Source organism: Bacillus rossius, chromosome 7, assembly GCF_032445375.1.
Source record: "Bacillus rossius redtenbacheri isolate Brsri chromosome 7, Brsri_v3, whole genome shotgun sequence".
Classification (NCBI taxonomy): domain Eukaryota; kingdom Metazoa; phylum Arthropoda; class Insecta; order Phasmatodea; family Bacillidae; genus Bacillus; species Bacillus rossius.
Window position 1 is genome coordinate 14,252,322 of NC_086335.1, and position 17,980 is coordinate 14,270,301.

General features: G+C 36.6%; 2 protein-coding genes across 9 annotated transcripts in view; one reads left to right on the forward strand and one right to left on the reverse strand.

Moving 5' to 3' along the window:
* Positions 1 to 10,509, reverse strand: part of LOC134534406 (lachesin-like) — a 424,713-nt gene extending 414,204 nt beyond the window's left edge. Inside the window, exons 1-2 of the mRNA XM_063372870.1 lie at positions 10,458 to 10,509; positions 5,117 to 5,226 (exon numbers count right to left, since the gene is read on the reverse strand). Of these exons, the coding sequence (XP_063228940.1) occupies positions 5,117 to 5,226; positions 10,458 to 10,509 (162 nt within the window). The remainder of the gene's footprint in view (positions 1 to 5,116; positions 5,227 to 10,457) is intronic.
* Positions 1 to 17,980, forward strand: part of LOC134533681 (sodium-coupled monocarboxylate transporter 1-like) — a 141,834-nt gene that overhangs the window by 65,495 nt on the left and 58,359 nt on the right. For all 8 annotated transcript variants that reach the window (XM_063371230.1, XM_063371227.1, XM_063371229.1 and 5 more), the window contains exon 7: positions 1,649 to 1,789. In XM_063371230.1, the coding sequence (XP_063227300.1) occupies positions 1,649 to 1,789 (141 nt within the window). The remainder of the gene's footprint in view (positions 1 to 1,648; positions 1,790 to 17,980) is intronic.

Sequence of the window (17,980 nt, forward strand, 5' to 3'; positions counted from 1 at the left end):
AACCTTTAAAATGCAGTTCCGACTGCATCTCACCTATCGTATTTCCCTGGCTGGACAGATTCTTCTCGTTGCACAATAAAGCCAATTCCACTAACCACACACTACGACTGGGTAGCGCAGAAGCTAACTTTGTTCGGCATCACACCTGATGTATCTTCGAGGTTAGCTAGAAACAGATTTTTTTTGTTGAAAAATTTAACTGGTTACACTGGGCAAGAACTACAAGCCGGTTGGCTAAGTGGTTTCTATTGGATGGCATCTCACGAACTTACCTCCAAGATTGACCGGGAATAGCTTCTGTTCGTTGGATAAAATAGCCAATTATATTGGGAATACACTATTGGGTATACATTTTCAACACTGGAATGCACCACCTCACCATTTGTATCTCCGTAGTTCAACCGGAAACAACAACACCTGTTTGTTGGGCGTACTGGTCAGTTCCACTGGGCATAAAGTACAAGTAGAATGACAAAGTGTTTTACATTGGAAGTCATTTGAAATACCGTATTTCCAAGGTTGGCCGGAAAGAGCTTCCGTTCGTTGGATAAATTAGCCAATTTGACTGAGCATACATACACTATGAGCCGGGTAGCGCAGTTATGGACAGTCCTGTACCTCACCTTTTATCTCTCCGACACCATGATTTCCGGGAACATAAACTGTTTGTTAGAAATACATTAGACTGCATCTTACCTATCGTTATCTGGGAACAGCTTCTGTTTGTTCGAAAAACTAGCCAGTAACTCTAGGAATAATTTATGAGCCGGGTTGTGCAGTGGTTTAAAACTGGGCGCATTTTTAAACTACCAGGATTTGAACTGGATCTATTCATTGTGATTTTTGTTATAAAAGGTATAGCAAATTTGATCCAGGAAAATGTGGACATGGTTCATTTAAGGTGAACTATAGCTGATAGCTTCCTTAATTACCTTTAATCTGGCTTGTTATATATCCGTCCGTTTCTTATAACTTATAATACAAATATTTTACAAGTTGTTAAGTGGTTAATGAAACATTTTTTGTTAACAATCACTTAACCAATTACAATGTAAAACTAGATTTACCATAATAAATGTATTTATAAAGCCCGTATAAATTAATTTAGCAAAATATATTATTTCAGATTTAATTATTAAACAATAATTCACAATGAGGAATTAAAAATTTTAATTTATCAATAATATCACAAATATAATCACAATAATTTTAAACACAATAAAAAAAACAAAGTGATTTCCTTGAAAATGCTTTGTTTTGAAAATATTTATCGATTTAACCATTACGTCAATTATTTATAAAAATTTTCCTGAATGTAAATTGATGTTTCAAATATATAAAGTATCGTTACAAACATTTTTTTCTTCATATGGTTATTAATTATGTCCATTAAGACATAAATAAGTTCTTTAATTTAGCCTTAATTTAAAATATTTAAACATTAAACTGCAATTATATAAGGTTTAATGGGTATTTTTCCACACATCATGTAAGAGGCATGAGTTTAATGACTTTTGTCTAGTTTTTGGTTGAACTAATTTACATTGCGATATCAAGTCATAAAAATTACCCGCAACCGTTTAATTTTAATTAGCATCAACCTTTGACTTCTTGGAAGGCGACGCTGATAAATTGCTTTGGCTTTCAGCCTTGATCCAAGCCCTTTGGCCCGGAACACATTCTGGACTGTGACCTTGGGGATGACCTTCGCCTGGCTTTCTTCAATGGCGGCGAGCCAGGGAATGGTGCAGAAAGTCATTGCGCTGCCCGACATTACCAGCGCTAGGAAGTAAGTATAGATATTACACGAAAGTAGCATTAGCAACTCTTGCTAAAATAACACCTTTATAGAAAGAGTTGGTATAATTTCTGTATTCCTTATCCAAGTAAAACAAGCTCGAATAAATGTAATATATTTCTAAAGTACAAAAAATTTATAGCATACTAATTCTATTGATTTTTAAATCTATTTTCATAAAGTTTGGTATTTATTGATAATTTATTTGTTTAATTCATTCTTTGTTACCAAAAATTTTTTACTGAAGATATTTTAATTAACTTATATTTGAATAAATTTAATTAAAAAAAGTTTAGTTTTAATTTTTTTTCCAACAGCCAAATAATGCTCCACAACTATGAATAACTAAAAGCGTGGGGTGCTTTCTTGTATCATTTAGGCCTACGTAATAACGTAATATAAGTGATATGAAATTCAAGACAAATGATATCCAGCACCCCATTAATAATTTTATGTAATTTATTGTTGTTAAGTTCGTATAGTAATTTTTGTAACTTATATCGTAAATTTTTGAAAATTACTTTATGCTTAAAATTTTTGTAACTGAATATATACTGAAATAAGTGATAAAAAATATATTATAAATCTTATTGTTTTTTACTGATATAAATATTAGGAAAATTGATATCAAGCCCATCACGCTTTAAGATAAACAGGGTTGTGGAGAATTATTTGGCTTTCAGATAAAAAACTTAAATTTACTTTTATTTTTTTCGTTTTTATTTTGCAACGACGAAAGCTTTTTTTTTAGTGTTTTTTTTAAATTAAGAATTTGTTTAGTTCTTTTTAAACTCAAAATAAAAAAATATTGAATATGAGTAATTAAAACAGATTAAAAATACTAAAAAATGAGTGATTGAAAGACTTGACTTGATACAACTAACTTAAAACTATTCATTGATTTTCACGTAATCTAGTCATTTCAGCTAATTCGTCATCGTTACTTTGAAATTACATTACCCATGAAAACAAAAAATAATAAGCAAAATCTTGTGTTTTTACAATTATTCTGATTTTACATCGCCCCCCCACCCCTTTTTCCACGTGCTCATTTACCACCATAACCCGACCTATTAGATCGGAAACACTTAAAATCAAAGAAGTTTTGATTTTTAACATTTTTGAACTTTTGGGACTTACCCCTATAAACAACCCCCCCCCCCCCTCCTTCACATGAGCACAGTCTACCTCGGGGAAAATTTCCACCATGACCCGACCTTATGGATACACATAAATCATAGTTATTACCCATAGCTCGAAATTAGTGGATTTTTGACCCTCTGACCCCCACCTACTCACCCTTAACACTAAGGTCTTAAGTTTTCAAAGTATTGTATTTTCAGAGCTTATTTATATGTATGCAAAATTTCAACACAATCTGACGTCAAAAAGTGGGTAACAATGGAATGGAAAGATGATATTACGTAGTCCATTCATGCATACATGTCAAGCTAATAAAAGCGTGGTAAAAAGAAATAAAGCGCGTGTAACTCAGTACACGTGATATCAGTGAAACCTCTTTCACCATTAAAACCTCGACTCGTAAGTATATAATAAAGGGAAAAATGGTAGAGAAAGAGAGAGAGAAATAATACAATTTTTTTAAATAAACTAAACTAACAAAATTATTACTCACTTGAAAATAACAGCTCAGGATATCAACAATAACTTATTAATCAATACTTAATAATTAAAAATACACGTACGTATAGTTCAAATATTCATGCCAAAAAGAAAAAAAAACTATTCGTATTACTGTTTCTTCAAACAATCTTGCCATTTTTAAACACGACAAATCTCTGAACGAAATATGAAGTTCATAACCAGTAGCACTATATATGGGGGAAATGCAGGTACTGTCACAACAGCACGTTCTATGCTGCTGGTTGAACAAGAAGGAACGTGAGCACACTGGTAGAAAATATAAAATTCAAGGCACTCACAAGCCGACTGTATAAGATACTTATATCTATTTTCTGAAACAAGTGCTTGTGCTAACTTTATCTTTTTTTTTTTCGTTTATATATCTATCTTGGTTCTATTTTTTTTGGAAGGTGGACGAATCATTGCACAAAGAGAATAACGTAAAAGGGCCCAGAAACATATATATAGCATAGTGCTCTTTTTACATCTCTTTGGCCGAGTACCTAATCTCTGTACTTTACGTGTTACAAACGTTTTACAGCAATGTTTCACGAAAACGTTGCATTAAAATTAGGCCTTGAAATTTTACTAACAACGTGCTCAAATATGTTTCAATTCCAAAATAGAATGTGAAATTATTTTTAAAAATATAAATACGTAATGTATTAAAATATGAATTGAATTTTATATTGTATACAATTTCATATATAACGTTTGTATGAAATGTACAAAGTAAAAAAAGGAATTAATAGCATTTAATTAGATAATAAATTACTTTAATGTAGCAGAAATTTCAATTGACATAATAAAATGTTATTTTGTCGCCATTTCACATGCTAGACAAATACAGGGGGGGAAAAACGCATAGGGCCTAATGCGTGTCTGAAATATCTTGGTTATGAAAACATTTGCACACGAAAATTTGGTAGTGAGTTAATAATAAATTATATGACAAAAACGTACGTCATGTAACCATCTCACAACATTGTTGTAAAGTTTAATAAAAGTTAACAATGTATAATTTGAAGTTTCTTGGCTAGTAGGTTTCAACCGCGTCAAATAAGAATAGCTCACCAATGTTTCGGTTGACCTTGTGGTCACCATTTTCAGGGTACCAGTTACTTACCAATAACCAGGTTTTATGTTACTGCTTTTCTGAAGATGGTGGCTGCAAGGTCAACCGAAACGTTGATGAAATATTCGTCTTCGAAGTGGCTAGAACCCACAAGCCAAGCAACTTGCTATAACAGCCGTAGTAGCCTGCGATCATCATTAAAGAAAAAGTGGTCAAAATCACAATTTACTTGTAAGCTGTGGTGCTTCCCTCAGGCCTGTCAAATAAAAAAAAGTATTAAAATTTATTTTTGTTAATTTATTCTAAAAATTTAGAGTCAAAACAGAAATTCTGGCGATATTCCGTTGAATTTAAGTTTTCGTATGCCTATTGTGCTTGCCTGAATGAAAAATTTAGTCTTTTTTCGGATGCTTTGTTTTAATTGGCTACAAAAGTTTACACCATTAGTTAATTTTGACTACTAATATTAAATAACATCATTAAAAAGTCTATATTTATTTAAAATATACATATTAAAATCAAAACAAGTCTTTTTGCAAAATATATGTAACAATTTAAGTTATTTTAAAAATTATTTTAACAATATTTTAGAAACAAACCTCAACGTTTCCGGAAGCCTGTGAATAAATGAATTGTGACACAACAACTAGTAAAATAACCTGTCTATTTACAACTTGACATTCCTTTAGTTGAGTGCTGATAGAAATGCCTGTATTACGTAAGGATTTTTGGTATTTGTCTTTCCTTCGTAAAATGATAAAAGTCTGATAAGGAAATGAACATTGTCATTAAAATTTATGGCTTCGTAAACAATTCTCAACAAAATAATCCAAGCAGTAAATAACTAGGTGTATTCGCTTCTATAAGAAACGCGAAACTCAACTTGCGAGGTTTAATTACTTCATATTAATGACACGATTAGTCAAGAAAATTATAAAAAAATTATGTTGTAAAAAATTAAGTGTTTACGTCTTTAAAGTGTACTCTTTTATTTATGTAAGTTCAAGGGAGAGTAAAAAATTTAGTATGACCTAGGCTATTTATTATTACTTAGAGAATGTTGTGATAAAATCTATTCATAGAAACAGCCTTTCACATTTAAATTACTTACAAATACAATTATAGACATGAGATTTTATAAATATTAAATTTAAAGAACAATTTATAATGTCAGTCACTTATACACAACTTTACATTTTAATAAAATAATTGTAATATATATCTGTGTTTAAAAGTATGTAATAAAATCTTAAGGCGTAATTAATTTTATTCAAACTTTTAACTTAAATAATTTTTTTTAAATCTCTTTTTCGTAATGATGGTCACAGAAATATTTTTGTTGAATATTTATTAAATACTAGAAAACCCGGCGAACTCCGTTTCGCCACCAAATGGCTTCGTTTTATGTAACATTTCGTTTGGTGATTAAAAGATGAAGAATTTTTTTTTTGTTTTATATTTGAAAAGGAAAAATTTTATTTCATTTCACAAAAGTAATGAATTCATTTCAATTACAAAAATGAAGTGTTATTTAGTTGAACTTCTCTAAGTAAATGAAATTGAATCCAAAGTAAATACTGAATCGAAGCGTTATACGTGTCCGCAAATTATCCGTTTCATTGAAGCAATAATTAGTGTGTGAATATTGTACCTGTAATTGGATCGACCATCTTCAACGTGATGTCGTATCCGTCTTGCCCTTGCCAATAAATGATTGGATATTGTAACGCATCGTACAAACGATGTGTCTCGTTTACACGATGCATGATATTGCTTCTTCGCTGAACGACAATGTCTCGCGATTTATTTGGATCGCCAACAATAATTGCAGCAACATCATTAACGGTGGGTGCATTGAATCTTCGCACATGTTCACCTGTTGGGGTACAATCCGCTCTTATGATAAATTTGTGCGTATCCGATGGCATTCGTTCCAATGCTGTTTTGAACATATTAACCACAGCATTATTAGCGTGAAAAAATGCTTGCAACTGTTCAATAATTCGTCTCTTTAACTGTTGTGTTCCCTGTATATTGCACCGCACATTCAGCTGATCCACCATCGACGAAATTAAATATATTTGCAGAAATTGATGCGGTTCATCTGGGTTGGCACCATTGAACCATGCAAATGATATATTTGTCCTTGTATCTGTAATTGCAAACAATCATTTGTTTAAGAATACGGTGTAACTTCTGATCGTGTGATGGTGTAGTGTGTGGTGTATATGTAGTTGTTATGTATTGCAATTCATTGTGTTGGTGTGAGTGATACTTTACCTTGCAAGTCGGCATGAAGCCGCCTTCTCGAATGATATTAGCTCCAAAGGAAGTCATGCGAAAGCAGTTATTGTATTCAAGGATGTGTTGAAGAAAATGGCTGGAATCGGGATCAGTTCCATCGAACAATGGTTTCAGTGGCTGTGGTGGTGTAAGTAATGGATCAAGTTTGACTTTTCCACTTGCGCAGCACAATCCAGCCGTTTCTCTTTTGAACTTTAACGCATTGCAATATCGGCATATAGTCGTCATTGGTCCAATAATTAAATTTTCATCATCACTGTAGTTCGCAGTGGGATCATATTGGAATGCCAAGCGATTGTATGATGCGAATGATCTTCGTGTGCTCACGCGTTGTCTCAATCGGGCATTTTCTCTTATTATATTTTGTCTTTCTTCGCTTAAGTTCTGTGAATACACTTGTTGCTGGCTTGCATGTCTTGTGCGGCGGCCGATGTTGGCACGTCGTTCTCTAGGCATTTTGGGCTATGGACAGAGTGGTGAATTTAACCTCAAATGCATGATCCACATAATTTACACAGTTCAACTTACGACCTTAAAGACAAATGCCTGCTGTTGAAATTGAATAAAAATTTGCACAATATAGCCTACGTTATATGTTTTTTTTTTTACTTTTTTTTTCACAATTTCACAGTAAACTCAATACCGGTTTGTCACATGAAATTAACTGAGCAGAAAACAATGAGTAGTTGATTTGATGGTTTCCAATTGAAATGTTAGGAAACGAATAACTTTTTTTTTCTTTTTTTTTACAATTTCACAGTGAACACAGTACCGGTTTGTCACATGAAATTAACTGAGCAGAGAACACTGAGTAGCTGTCAAACAATGTATCACGCACCGGCGCCATCTAATTAAAATGTTGGTTTGTCCTGAATTTTTCCTGAATTTTCTTTGCTATAAACCTCACGGAGCCCGAGACCTTTTCAACGACTGCAAAACCGTGGAAATCGGTTCGTGCGTTCTGGAGTTATAGCGTCAGGAAGGAAAACCCGACTTATTTTTATATAGTAGATATACATTTAATTTCTAATACATCATCTTTTGATTAAAATCTTGCTAAGGCAGTTTGTTTGAGAAGCAAATATTTAATTCAAATGAAAATACTTAATTTATTTTTAAAGGTTGTCACAGAAATGAAGAAACAAGAAAAAATTATAATAGTAGTTTTGTTTCCAGTAATAGTTACTGAAACAAATTATTTTTTTTACCTTGATAGCATTTGAATATTTACAAAATTTTGTTTTTTAAAATTTAACAGAGATCATTTAGTAAGCTGTTTATAGGGAGAAAATTGCCCTTTCGAGTAAATATCCTTTTTTCTGCTGTAGGATATCCGGAGATGCAAGACCCGCAGGGGGGGTCGCAAGATCCGCAGGGAGGGTCAATTATCCTCTTTTTCGGAGTGCTAGTTTAACCTGTAAATCCCTATACCTGTCATTTCATACATTTATTAGGGCTTATAGGTATTTAGGGAGTCACGACTGCCATCTTGGATTACGTCACTCCCGATGGCTATTTTGGATTTGACCTTTACCTTTGACCCCGATGGCCATTTTGTTTTCTAGAACATTAGCCATTTCGAGTTTCGTCTGCCATCTTGAAAATCTTTATATAATATCCGATTATAATGAAAAAAAAATTTAAATTTATAAAAAAAATTAAAAAATCAAAATAAAATTTAATAAATATATTATAAATAAAATTTTAATTAAAACCTGCGTATCGAACACCCCACTCCTCTACATTACGAATACACCATCTAGCACCCCACACCGCTGTTACAATGACATCGTAATCGAACACCCCACTCATCCCTGTTACAATTTTTCTCTACACCGCATTCTTTAAAATAAATTTATTATCAAAATAAAAAATATATACCATCGTTGTTTGCCGGAGGCAGCCATCTTATTTAGTGGAGACCACCATCCTTATTTCATCTGATGGATGTCATCATCGGGTGTAGGTTTCTAAAGTACGTTAGTGTATGTAACGACGGGTTCCTATCACGTACCAACATTATTATGACCCTTATAGACCAACCATTTTTCTTAAACTCTTATCATTTATAGGTTTCGACTAAAATATATGTTATCAATACTGTCGTTGTGGATGCGATAGTTAAAGTAATGATAATTTCAAAAAAACATTTATTACCCCATCTTAGCGGACCAAACATTTTTCAGAGTCCTAACTCACAAATTATATTCTCTTCTCATGTTTGCGTACTCGTGTTTTAAAAGCTGCATGGAAGCAGATATTTTAATGTTTGTGAATAATTACATTCCTAAACAAGTTCATGTTTGCGTAAGTTTATGTCTGCTGGAGACCGCCCTCTTGATTTCATCCGATGTAGCCATCATCATCATCCTAAAGTACCTAAGTGTATGTATGTAAGGTCGAGTTTCAATTTCCTGCCAGTGTTGATATGAACCTTATAGACAAAAATCCACAAAGTCCACAACCATTTCCTTAATCTTTTATATAACAAGATATATGTCAACAAAAACAGAAACTATAAAACAAAAAATGGAAACTATACAACAAAGTTACAGCATTGAGGATGCGATGGTTATAGTAATAATACTTAGTAACTTTTTCTTCCATTAAATATATTTACATACTACTTCATAGTCGTCAAAGGAACCAGACATTTTTCAGAGTCCTAACCCACAAGTAGATAAGTATCTCTTCTAAGTAGGAACATGTTCGCGTATTAATGTTTAAAAAGTTGCATGGAAGCAGATATTTTAAATGTTTGTGTAAATATCCTCCACCGAAATTTTTGATGAAAGAAAAAAACACATGCAGTCTTAATCATGCACGAGAATATAATGCTAGAAACAAAAATGCCGACTTACATTTGTACAGTATTAGATGTGCCCACTCTTCACGAGAGAGACAACATCCAATACATAACATTTTACGTTTCAACTTAATGTCTGATCGCTATAGTGTATATGATGCAGTAACAACACTCACCTCAGCCATTACTACCGCTACGAGATGCACTTCATATTGAATAAAAATAGTTGTTTAAAGTCGTGGCAAGAAGTCTAAGTGAATAAAATATTAAAAAATATTTAACACTCTTTAATAAAAACACACAAACCTTCACACCATCTTCTTCCCCTTTTTAACACAATACCATTCAGAAGGCGTAACCGACCCCCTTAAGAACACCCTGCTCCACAGTACTTTCCATACTAGACATCAATTACTCTGTCCACACAACTATACAAGCATTACACAGCTCCAAAGTCGATGATTGAGGAATAAGGGTCTAATATTACCACACCCCCCCCCCACACTCCCCGAAAATATCCACCACAGTGAGAGTGGAGGTGTTCACAGGTACATCTACGAAGTCTTCCCTGGACTCTTTGTCTTCATCCATCACAAGAGCTTCTTCCTGGCCGCTAGGCTCCTGACAGCACGCATAGAACTCATCCTCAGCAATCTTCTCATAGCTGGCACGACACATGTTACTAGCTCTGTTGATAACTACGAATGTAACATCATAAGGGTGCTATTTTTAAACTGTCCCCACCCCTCTACACTTTTGTTTGCAGTCCTGTTCGTGCGTGCCAAGCACACACGTCACTGACGCACTGCCTTTGACGTCACCACACCTACCCTCTCCCGCCTCAACCCCCTGAACAATCCACACCCCAAATAGCTGCGTCATTTAGACCTGTCGGCACATGTCCCCAGTCTCCTGATACCATTTTAAGCACCTTCGACGAACAACCCAACCCTGGTAACTAGTGAAAAGTTTCAAACAGTACATGAATAAATACTTTTTTATTTATTTAAGACTTGCATTTATTAATATAAAAATTTACATTTGTAGCAAGGAGCAAACCACGCTAACTGCTACCATTATTGTAGCAGCAAACCACGGTCTGATTACCATTTTTGTTTTGCTGGGTGGATCTTTAGGTTTCACAATGTTATTAGTAATGAACAGAAACAAGGTGTGATTCCGTCTGAATATAATTACGTCAAATTTATTAAAGGAAAATTTATAACAGATATTAAAAATATATAAACATACAATATTAATTACATTCTTAAACAACTCTCACGAATATTCAAAAAAAATTATTGGCCGGACGTACATGGAATTATCAAAGTTTCATTTACTTAAAATATATAAACCAATATAAAAATACAAATATATTTTAACTATCCCAGTATAGGTATGTACTTAAAGTCCAGAAATTATGTTTGTATGATTAACATTTTTTGACGGCGTAATTTAGGAAATTTCAATAAAAGGTTGAACAATACAGTAGCGCCGGAGGTCGGGGCTGCGTTTCCCGGAGCTCACGCGGGTACATGATGCCAGGGCGCTTGTGTCCTGTTGAGGAAGGGAGATGAAAATGCCAATTCGGCGTCCGGTTCTCGGACCCTGTCTGGAACAGTCCGAATAAAAACTGATCAGAACTAGAACACAGACAGTATACGGGGCTGAAAATGCCCGGAAATGTTAATGGGAGGTTGGGGAAAGTCGCGGATCGTCACTCACCAGACAGGGGAGTTGGCTTCTGTTTACCGATCCGTCGCCAGCCAGGAACTGGATTCCGCGATTACGTGGCTGGGAGCAGTTGTTTTCTTCATTTCAAAAGAAATAAATAAAAAATAATAATTATTACACTTGTACTACGCAGACGGACTAAACTACTTAAAAAAAATTACAGGGATAGCATCCCTTACATAAGCGACTACATAGTCGGTTGCGGCCGGATGGAAGTCTTGCAGTGTCTCGTCGACTGGCCGATAATCGTAAAATGGTCCGTCTGCATTTGCGACGCGAAGTGTCTCGCGGAGAACCGCGTCTCGTAATTAAAAGTAAATCTCGAATCAAAAGTGGAGGGTGTGACTGGGAGTCCGGACCGAAAGTTTCCGAAGTTCCCCGAGTGGGCGTCAAAAAAAACCTCTGACTGATGTCTCGAAGTTGGTAGCACTGGGCGACTTTAGCGCTACCTGTTGAGGGGTGTCTGAAATAAAAAAATAATCGACACGCCCAAAGCGTCTGCTTCAACAAGGGAATAAAGGAGCAGTCAGGTGCTACACTCTGGCGGCTTACAGGGTAAGTTGGCAAGGCGGTTAGCGAGTTTGCCGCTAGGTATCGTGTACGGTCCATCTTGGCACACACATTTTTTATTCAAGGCGTCCTTGGAGACGGTCGCTGTCTGCTGGGGTTTCTGACCGGTCATTGGCCTTAGACGAATTCTTAGAACTGAAAGATTGGGGTAGTAAAGGGGGGGGGGAAACCCAACGACACTGGGAACAAGCGTCCATGATGTGCTTTTCGAGGAGAGAACCTAATACGTATTCGTGACAGTAAAGGCTATGAGAAATGGTAACAGCTCGTCCAGAGCTGCTGTAGGCAGTTTTAGTCATGAAGTGAAGTAACGTTACAGGCCTGTAACGTGCCTGTAAGCGAGGGAAATTTTAAACTGGCTGCCAGCAAAGTATTAGATCTGCAAAATATCAGATACGTCTCTGGGAAAGGTGCTTCAGAATACTGGCACAAATTTTAGCTTAGGGGAGTACACCAGGCTAACGAAGTGTAAATCACCCTTTAGTTACCAAATTATAAAGAAAAATAAAATTTCCAAAAATAATTTAAAATTATATTAAAAATTTAAAACATCGTGTCGAAATACCAAATTTCCGCCACATACTCCACCACTGAAAGGTGGAGCCAGGGTAAGCAACCAACACTGAGCATGAAATAATTGAAACCTGGTATACTTACCCTGTACCAGAATCGACTTAGATAAACTACTTACAATATGTGATGAACTTACGATGTAACATGGTCATAAAAAACAACTTTAAAAACTAAGTGACATGATTATTCATTTTTACACATAACTTTATGAACTAGGTATCATCTTTCTCTTACGAACTAAGTTACAAATTTATCTTATGTACTAATTTACATCTCTCTTAGATGTTAAGTGGATTTTACATGCTAAGTGGCTCTTATGGACCAAGTGTTCTTATGTATTAAGTGCTCTTATGTAATAAGTGGCGCCACTTAAAAATAATTTCTTATCCTAAAACATTCTTAATACTAAACATCTGAAATGTAAACACTCTTACAAACTAGTACCGTGGATTTTTATTACTTATAAATAGAACCAAGGATTTTTATATCTGTCAACACTGCGTGTTGTAGATGGCATGCCGAAGCTTTGTATAAGACTCCTCGAATAGGAGTAGAGGGATGCACCTAATTTAAGTTGGGGTGCATCTTCTTTAGTTGCGAAATGTGCGCGCGCGTTATGTACGCACCAGAACTTGGGTCGGCTAGGGCGACCGTTACTGGGGTTAGATTGCGCTGGATTTGCCACGGGCCATTCCAGCGATAAGCAAGTTTGGCTGATCGCTTGTCGATCGCCTTACTTAGTGGATGTGATCTGCACAACACCATATCACCTACTCTATATGGATTAGGCGAACGTGTCTTGTTATATCTCTGCCTGCTTGCCGCGTGGGCTAAGTTCAGGTTATGCTGAGCTCTTCTCCAGACTTCTGTTATGTTGCGAGGATTATCTGTGAGAAGCTCTTGTAGTGACCAGAGATTAGAAAGTGGATTGTTCGGTTTATACGTGAACATGATTTCAAATGGTGTGGTTTTGTGTCCCTCATGTCGGGCAAAGTTGAAAGCCATTTGTAACCAGACCAAATAAGTGTCCCATTTATCCTGCGAGTTCGCATGATATGCTATTAAAGCGGATCGGAGGTTCCTATTAAAACTCTCCGCATGTGAAGGCTGTGGATAATAGGGAGAAGTGGTTACATGCTTTATGCCATGGGAAGAGCACATATTCTTGAAAAGTCTGGATGTAAATAGTGATGCATTATCTGACACAATTATTGAATGTAAGCCTGATATTTTAAAAATATTATTTTGCAATACTTGTATTGTGGTTTCTGCTGTGGCTCGCCGGAGGGGAATGAGCCATACAAAATAGCTACGAGAAGCATGTTGTGTCCAGTTTTAGAACGGGGGAAGGGGCCAACAAAATCTATAAATAATTTTTGCATAGGCCTTTCGGCCACATCTGATGTTAAAAATCCAAATTGTGTTTTCTGTGCTGGTTTACTCAGGGCGCATAATTTACATAATTTTACCTTCTCAGCAATGTCTTTATGCATTCCATTCCAAATAAAATGGCGGCGTATGCCGTCAATTGTTTTGTATGTGCCCAGGTGTGCTCCAATGGGTGAGCTGTGATAATATTTAAATGCAATGTCTCTTAAATTCTGAGGAAGGGCTATTCTGTAAGTTTTGCATTGTACTGTTCGTCGATACAGGCGACCTTTTGAAATCTTGCAATATTTTGGCGGTGTACCTGATTTTATTTGCTGAATAATATCTGAAATGTAAGGATCTGAATTTTGGTGACACTGTAAGTCTGAAAACGCTAAAGGAAAATCCGTGAGTAGAGCATTACATGAAACTGGGGGTTTCTCCTGAAGATTTGGTTTGGAGGGATTCTCGAACATTCGAGAAAGAGCATCTGCTACAATATTCTGCGTACATCTGATATGTTGAATAGTGAATTTAAGTGAGGAGATTTTTGCTATCCACCTGCCTAATTTTCCTAGTTGCTTGGGGTGAGCCAAAAGCCAAGCAAGGACCTGATTGTAGGTTTCTAATAAAAATTCCCTGTGTTCAAGGTATTGCCGAAACTTGTCGATTCTGAATACAACTGCTAGGCACTCGAGTTCATAAACTGAGGACGATTTCTTCTCTTGATGAGTTAGGGTGCGAGAGGCGAAAGCTATTGGTTGCCTGTGGCCATCGAACTCTTGTGATGGAACTGCGCCAATGGCGACACTCGATGCATCTGTCTGTAGTATGAATGGTTTAGTGAAATCCGCCATTCGAAGAACAGGTGGGCTGGCTATAGCTTGTTTCAAATAACTAAAAGCTTTGTCTTGTTCGGGACCCCAATTGAATGATGCGGTTTTCTTCCGAAGAGCATTTAAAGGGGCTGCATGTTCTGCAAAATTTGGTATGAATTTAGCATAGAAATAAGCCATTACAATAAATCTAGAAATTCATTTTGGATCTTTTGGAGGTTGGAAATCTGCGATGGCTTGAGTGCGGCTTGGGTCAATTGTTACTCCTCTACTGGAAATTATGTGTCCTAGGAAAGAAATTTCAGAAACTGCGAATTTAACCTTCTTTGAGTTTACTGTCAGTACTGCTTTACGCAGCCGGGTGAGAACTTCAGACAAATGAGCTATGTGATCTTCAAAAGATTCGGAATACACTACGACGTCATCCAGGTAATTAAATACAAATTTATATTTTAAATCGCCAAAAACTTGGTCTAGGAGGCGAGTCAGTACCTGTGCGCCTATGGCTAGTCCCAACGTAACTACTTTATATTGATACAAATTCCAGGGCACGCAAAAGCCGGTGATGTGTTTTGATTTTGATGTTAATGGTATTTGATGGTAGGCCGAATTAAGATCAAAAACGCTAAAATATTTGGCTTTGCTAAACCAATGGCAAGCTGAATTCAAATCAGGTAATGGTACCATTTCTATGTCTATATGTTTGTTAATTTTTCGAAAATCCACAACTAAGCGGTGACCTTGACCTTTGGGGACCAAAATGCTGAAGAGGAAAAACTGGAAGTTGATAGTTCAATAACATCCTTGTCCAATAGGTCTTGTATGTGTTCGCGCATGATTTCCATTTTGGGACCCAATAATTGATACGGGTGACATCTGACTGGGGATTTATCCAAAAGTTTTATATCATATTGCACTAAGCGAGTGCGACCTAGTTTTTTTGTCAAGACATCTGGGAAGTTATGACATAGATTTTCCACTGCTTTTCTTTGCGATGTGTCGAGGTGTGTCAGGGATAACTCACATTCATCCTCAGCTTCGGTATATGTTGCATTTACATTACTGTGATGCTGGATTTGTGGTGCAACAAATGGGATAACAACAGATTTATTAAATTTGAACTTGAAATTTGTTGTTCGCAAATCAATTACTAAGCCTGTTTTATAAATGAAATCCGATCCAAAAATTAGATCAGTAGCTAAATCCTGTGCAAATAAAAATGGAAACATCCAGGTAAATAAATCAATTTTATATTTAATGACGACTGCTTGGGTAACCTTTAGTGGTTGCTCTGATGCGGTGAAAATTGTATTTTTATTGGTTTGATTTCCTGAACCAATTTCTCCTTTTGAAAACATGAAAAAGATTTGCTGAACTAAAACTTCGGACTGAGCCTGTATCAATAAGTCCTGGAAATTCGTGTTTGCCAATTAAAGTGCTCGCATAAGGTAATACTGTTGGTATACCTGCAAAGATATTATGACATGTCCTCTTGCCTGAATTTTTTGGATTTATGCAATTTTCCCAATGTGTCCTAGGGTCGGTAGAATTTTTTTACCTTATTTGAATTTGTGTACATTTTGCGTTTTTGTCTTCTACGAGACTTGTTTGACTTTTGTGACCTGTTTGAATTTTTTGTGTATTTTTGTTGTTGCGCAGTGTAATTACTCCTTGGATGGTAATTAAATTTGTTATTGTATCTACTCGGTGCATGTGGAGTAGTGACTGTATTGCATGAATAATTTGGATATGATTTATGTTAAGGTGGCACAGAAGGCTTGCTTTCTGGCCACCTCGTTACTCGTTTTTTTGGTTGTTGTTGTTGTTGTAATAATTTTTCTGTCTGTACTTAGTGCGTCATTGCTAAATCACATGCCCGGGTCTTTTACAAAATTTACAAAATGGCATCTGTTGCTGGTTATGATTATATCCACTCTGATGGTGACTGTAATCATTTTGTTTTGTTTTGTGAATTGTGTTCATGTTCTCTTTTCTCATTTAGGGTTGTAATACTGACAGAATGGGGTGTCGATCAAGGGAACTCGGGTAACGATTCTTTTGGTAGTGGGCGAATTCTACATTAGTGGCATGTATACACAAACGGTCCAGCTCCGCAAAAGTATGTGGTCTGCTCTGAAAAACTGCTCGCGATCGCTCTGAAGGGCTTATTCCATCTACGATATTGGAAAACATTTCGCATTCTGAGGCGCCTAATCGAAGGACTCGAGCGGCTTCCTTAATGTCAGCAATGTATTTACTTAATGGCTCGTCTTTCTGTTGAAGTCTGTTGTACCAATAAAGTCGCAGGTTTGTGAGCATGCGCGCCGGAATAAAAAAAATCTAATATGTCAGCATGGTACTGATTAAAGGTTAGGTTATTTTCTATGGCCAATGAGGTTCGTTCGCTGAGATGTGGGTGGGTAAGGGGAAAAACTATCTCAAACAATTATTTGTCTGGTAGGTTGCATTTTTGGTGTAGTTTCAGTAAATGTCGCAAAAACTCAATCAGTTTTTTAGTATCTAATCCATTGGTTTCCGGGAGATTGGTGTGTAGTCTTTCTGCTGGGTGGGCGATTTTACTGTAGAAGTGGGTGGTTTTGACCTTGGCCAGGTAGTGGTGGGGTTGATTTGGTGCAGGATTGGGGTTGTGTGGAGGGAGGGATGCTGCAGATGCCAGAGGGAGGTACGAGGTTGAAGGGCTGACTTGGGGAATTTGTGGGTCAGGATGTGAAATAGCTGTCATGACGGTGGACTGTGCAAGAGAAGTCGCGGTGCTAGATGCACTTACCTCAGGTAGGGGTGAGATTTGCGTGCCAACTGCCGCAGAGGGAGTGTGGACTTCTGGGGTGGTCTGGAAGGATGGAAATGCTGACTGGAACTGGTAGTATGGGTTAAACATTCCCGCCATGTTTGGTAAAAGGTACATAGGTTGGGTGGGGTGAGAGGGGTGCGCAATGACTTCGGGAATAGGCCGAGTGTAGGTGACCTTGGTGACTGGCTGGGGTACCGGCCTCGCGATAGAGGCGGAGGGAAACCACATGTGGGTGGATGGGTAGCCAATAGTAGTGATTGCAAGAAATGGGATTGACGTAAAGGAAACTGGTGGCGGCGATGAAGGCGGAGGCGGGGGCGATACTGGTAATGGAGACACCAGAGTGGCCTTGGTCTGTAGTCCCAGTATTTCTGTAGGCGCCGTTTCAGCCTGTGTACTTGTACCAGGTATCTGTTCCTGAGGGATGGGAATTACGTCAGTAATGCTCACGAAGAGTGGG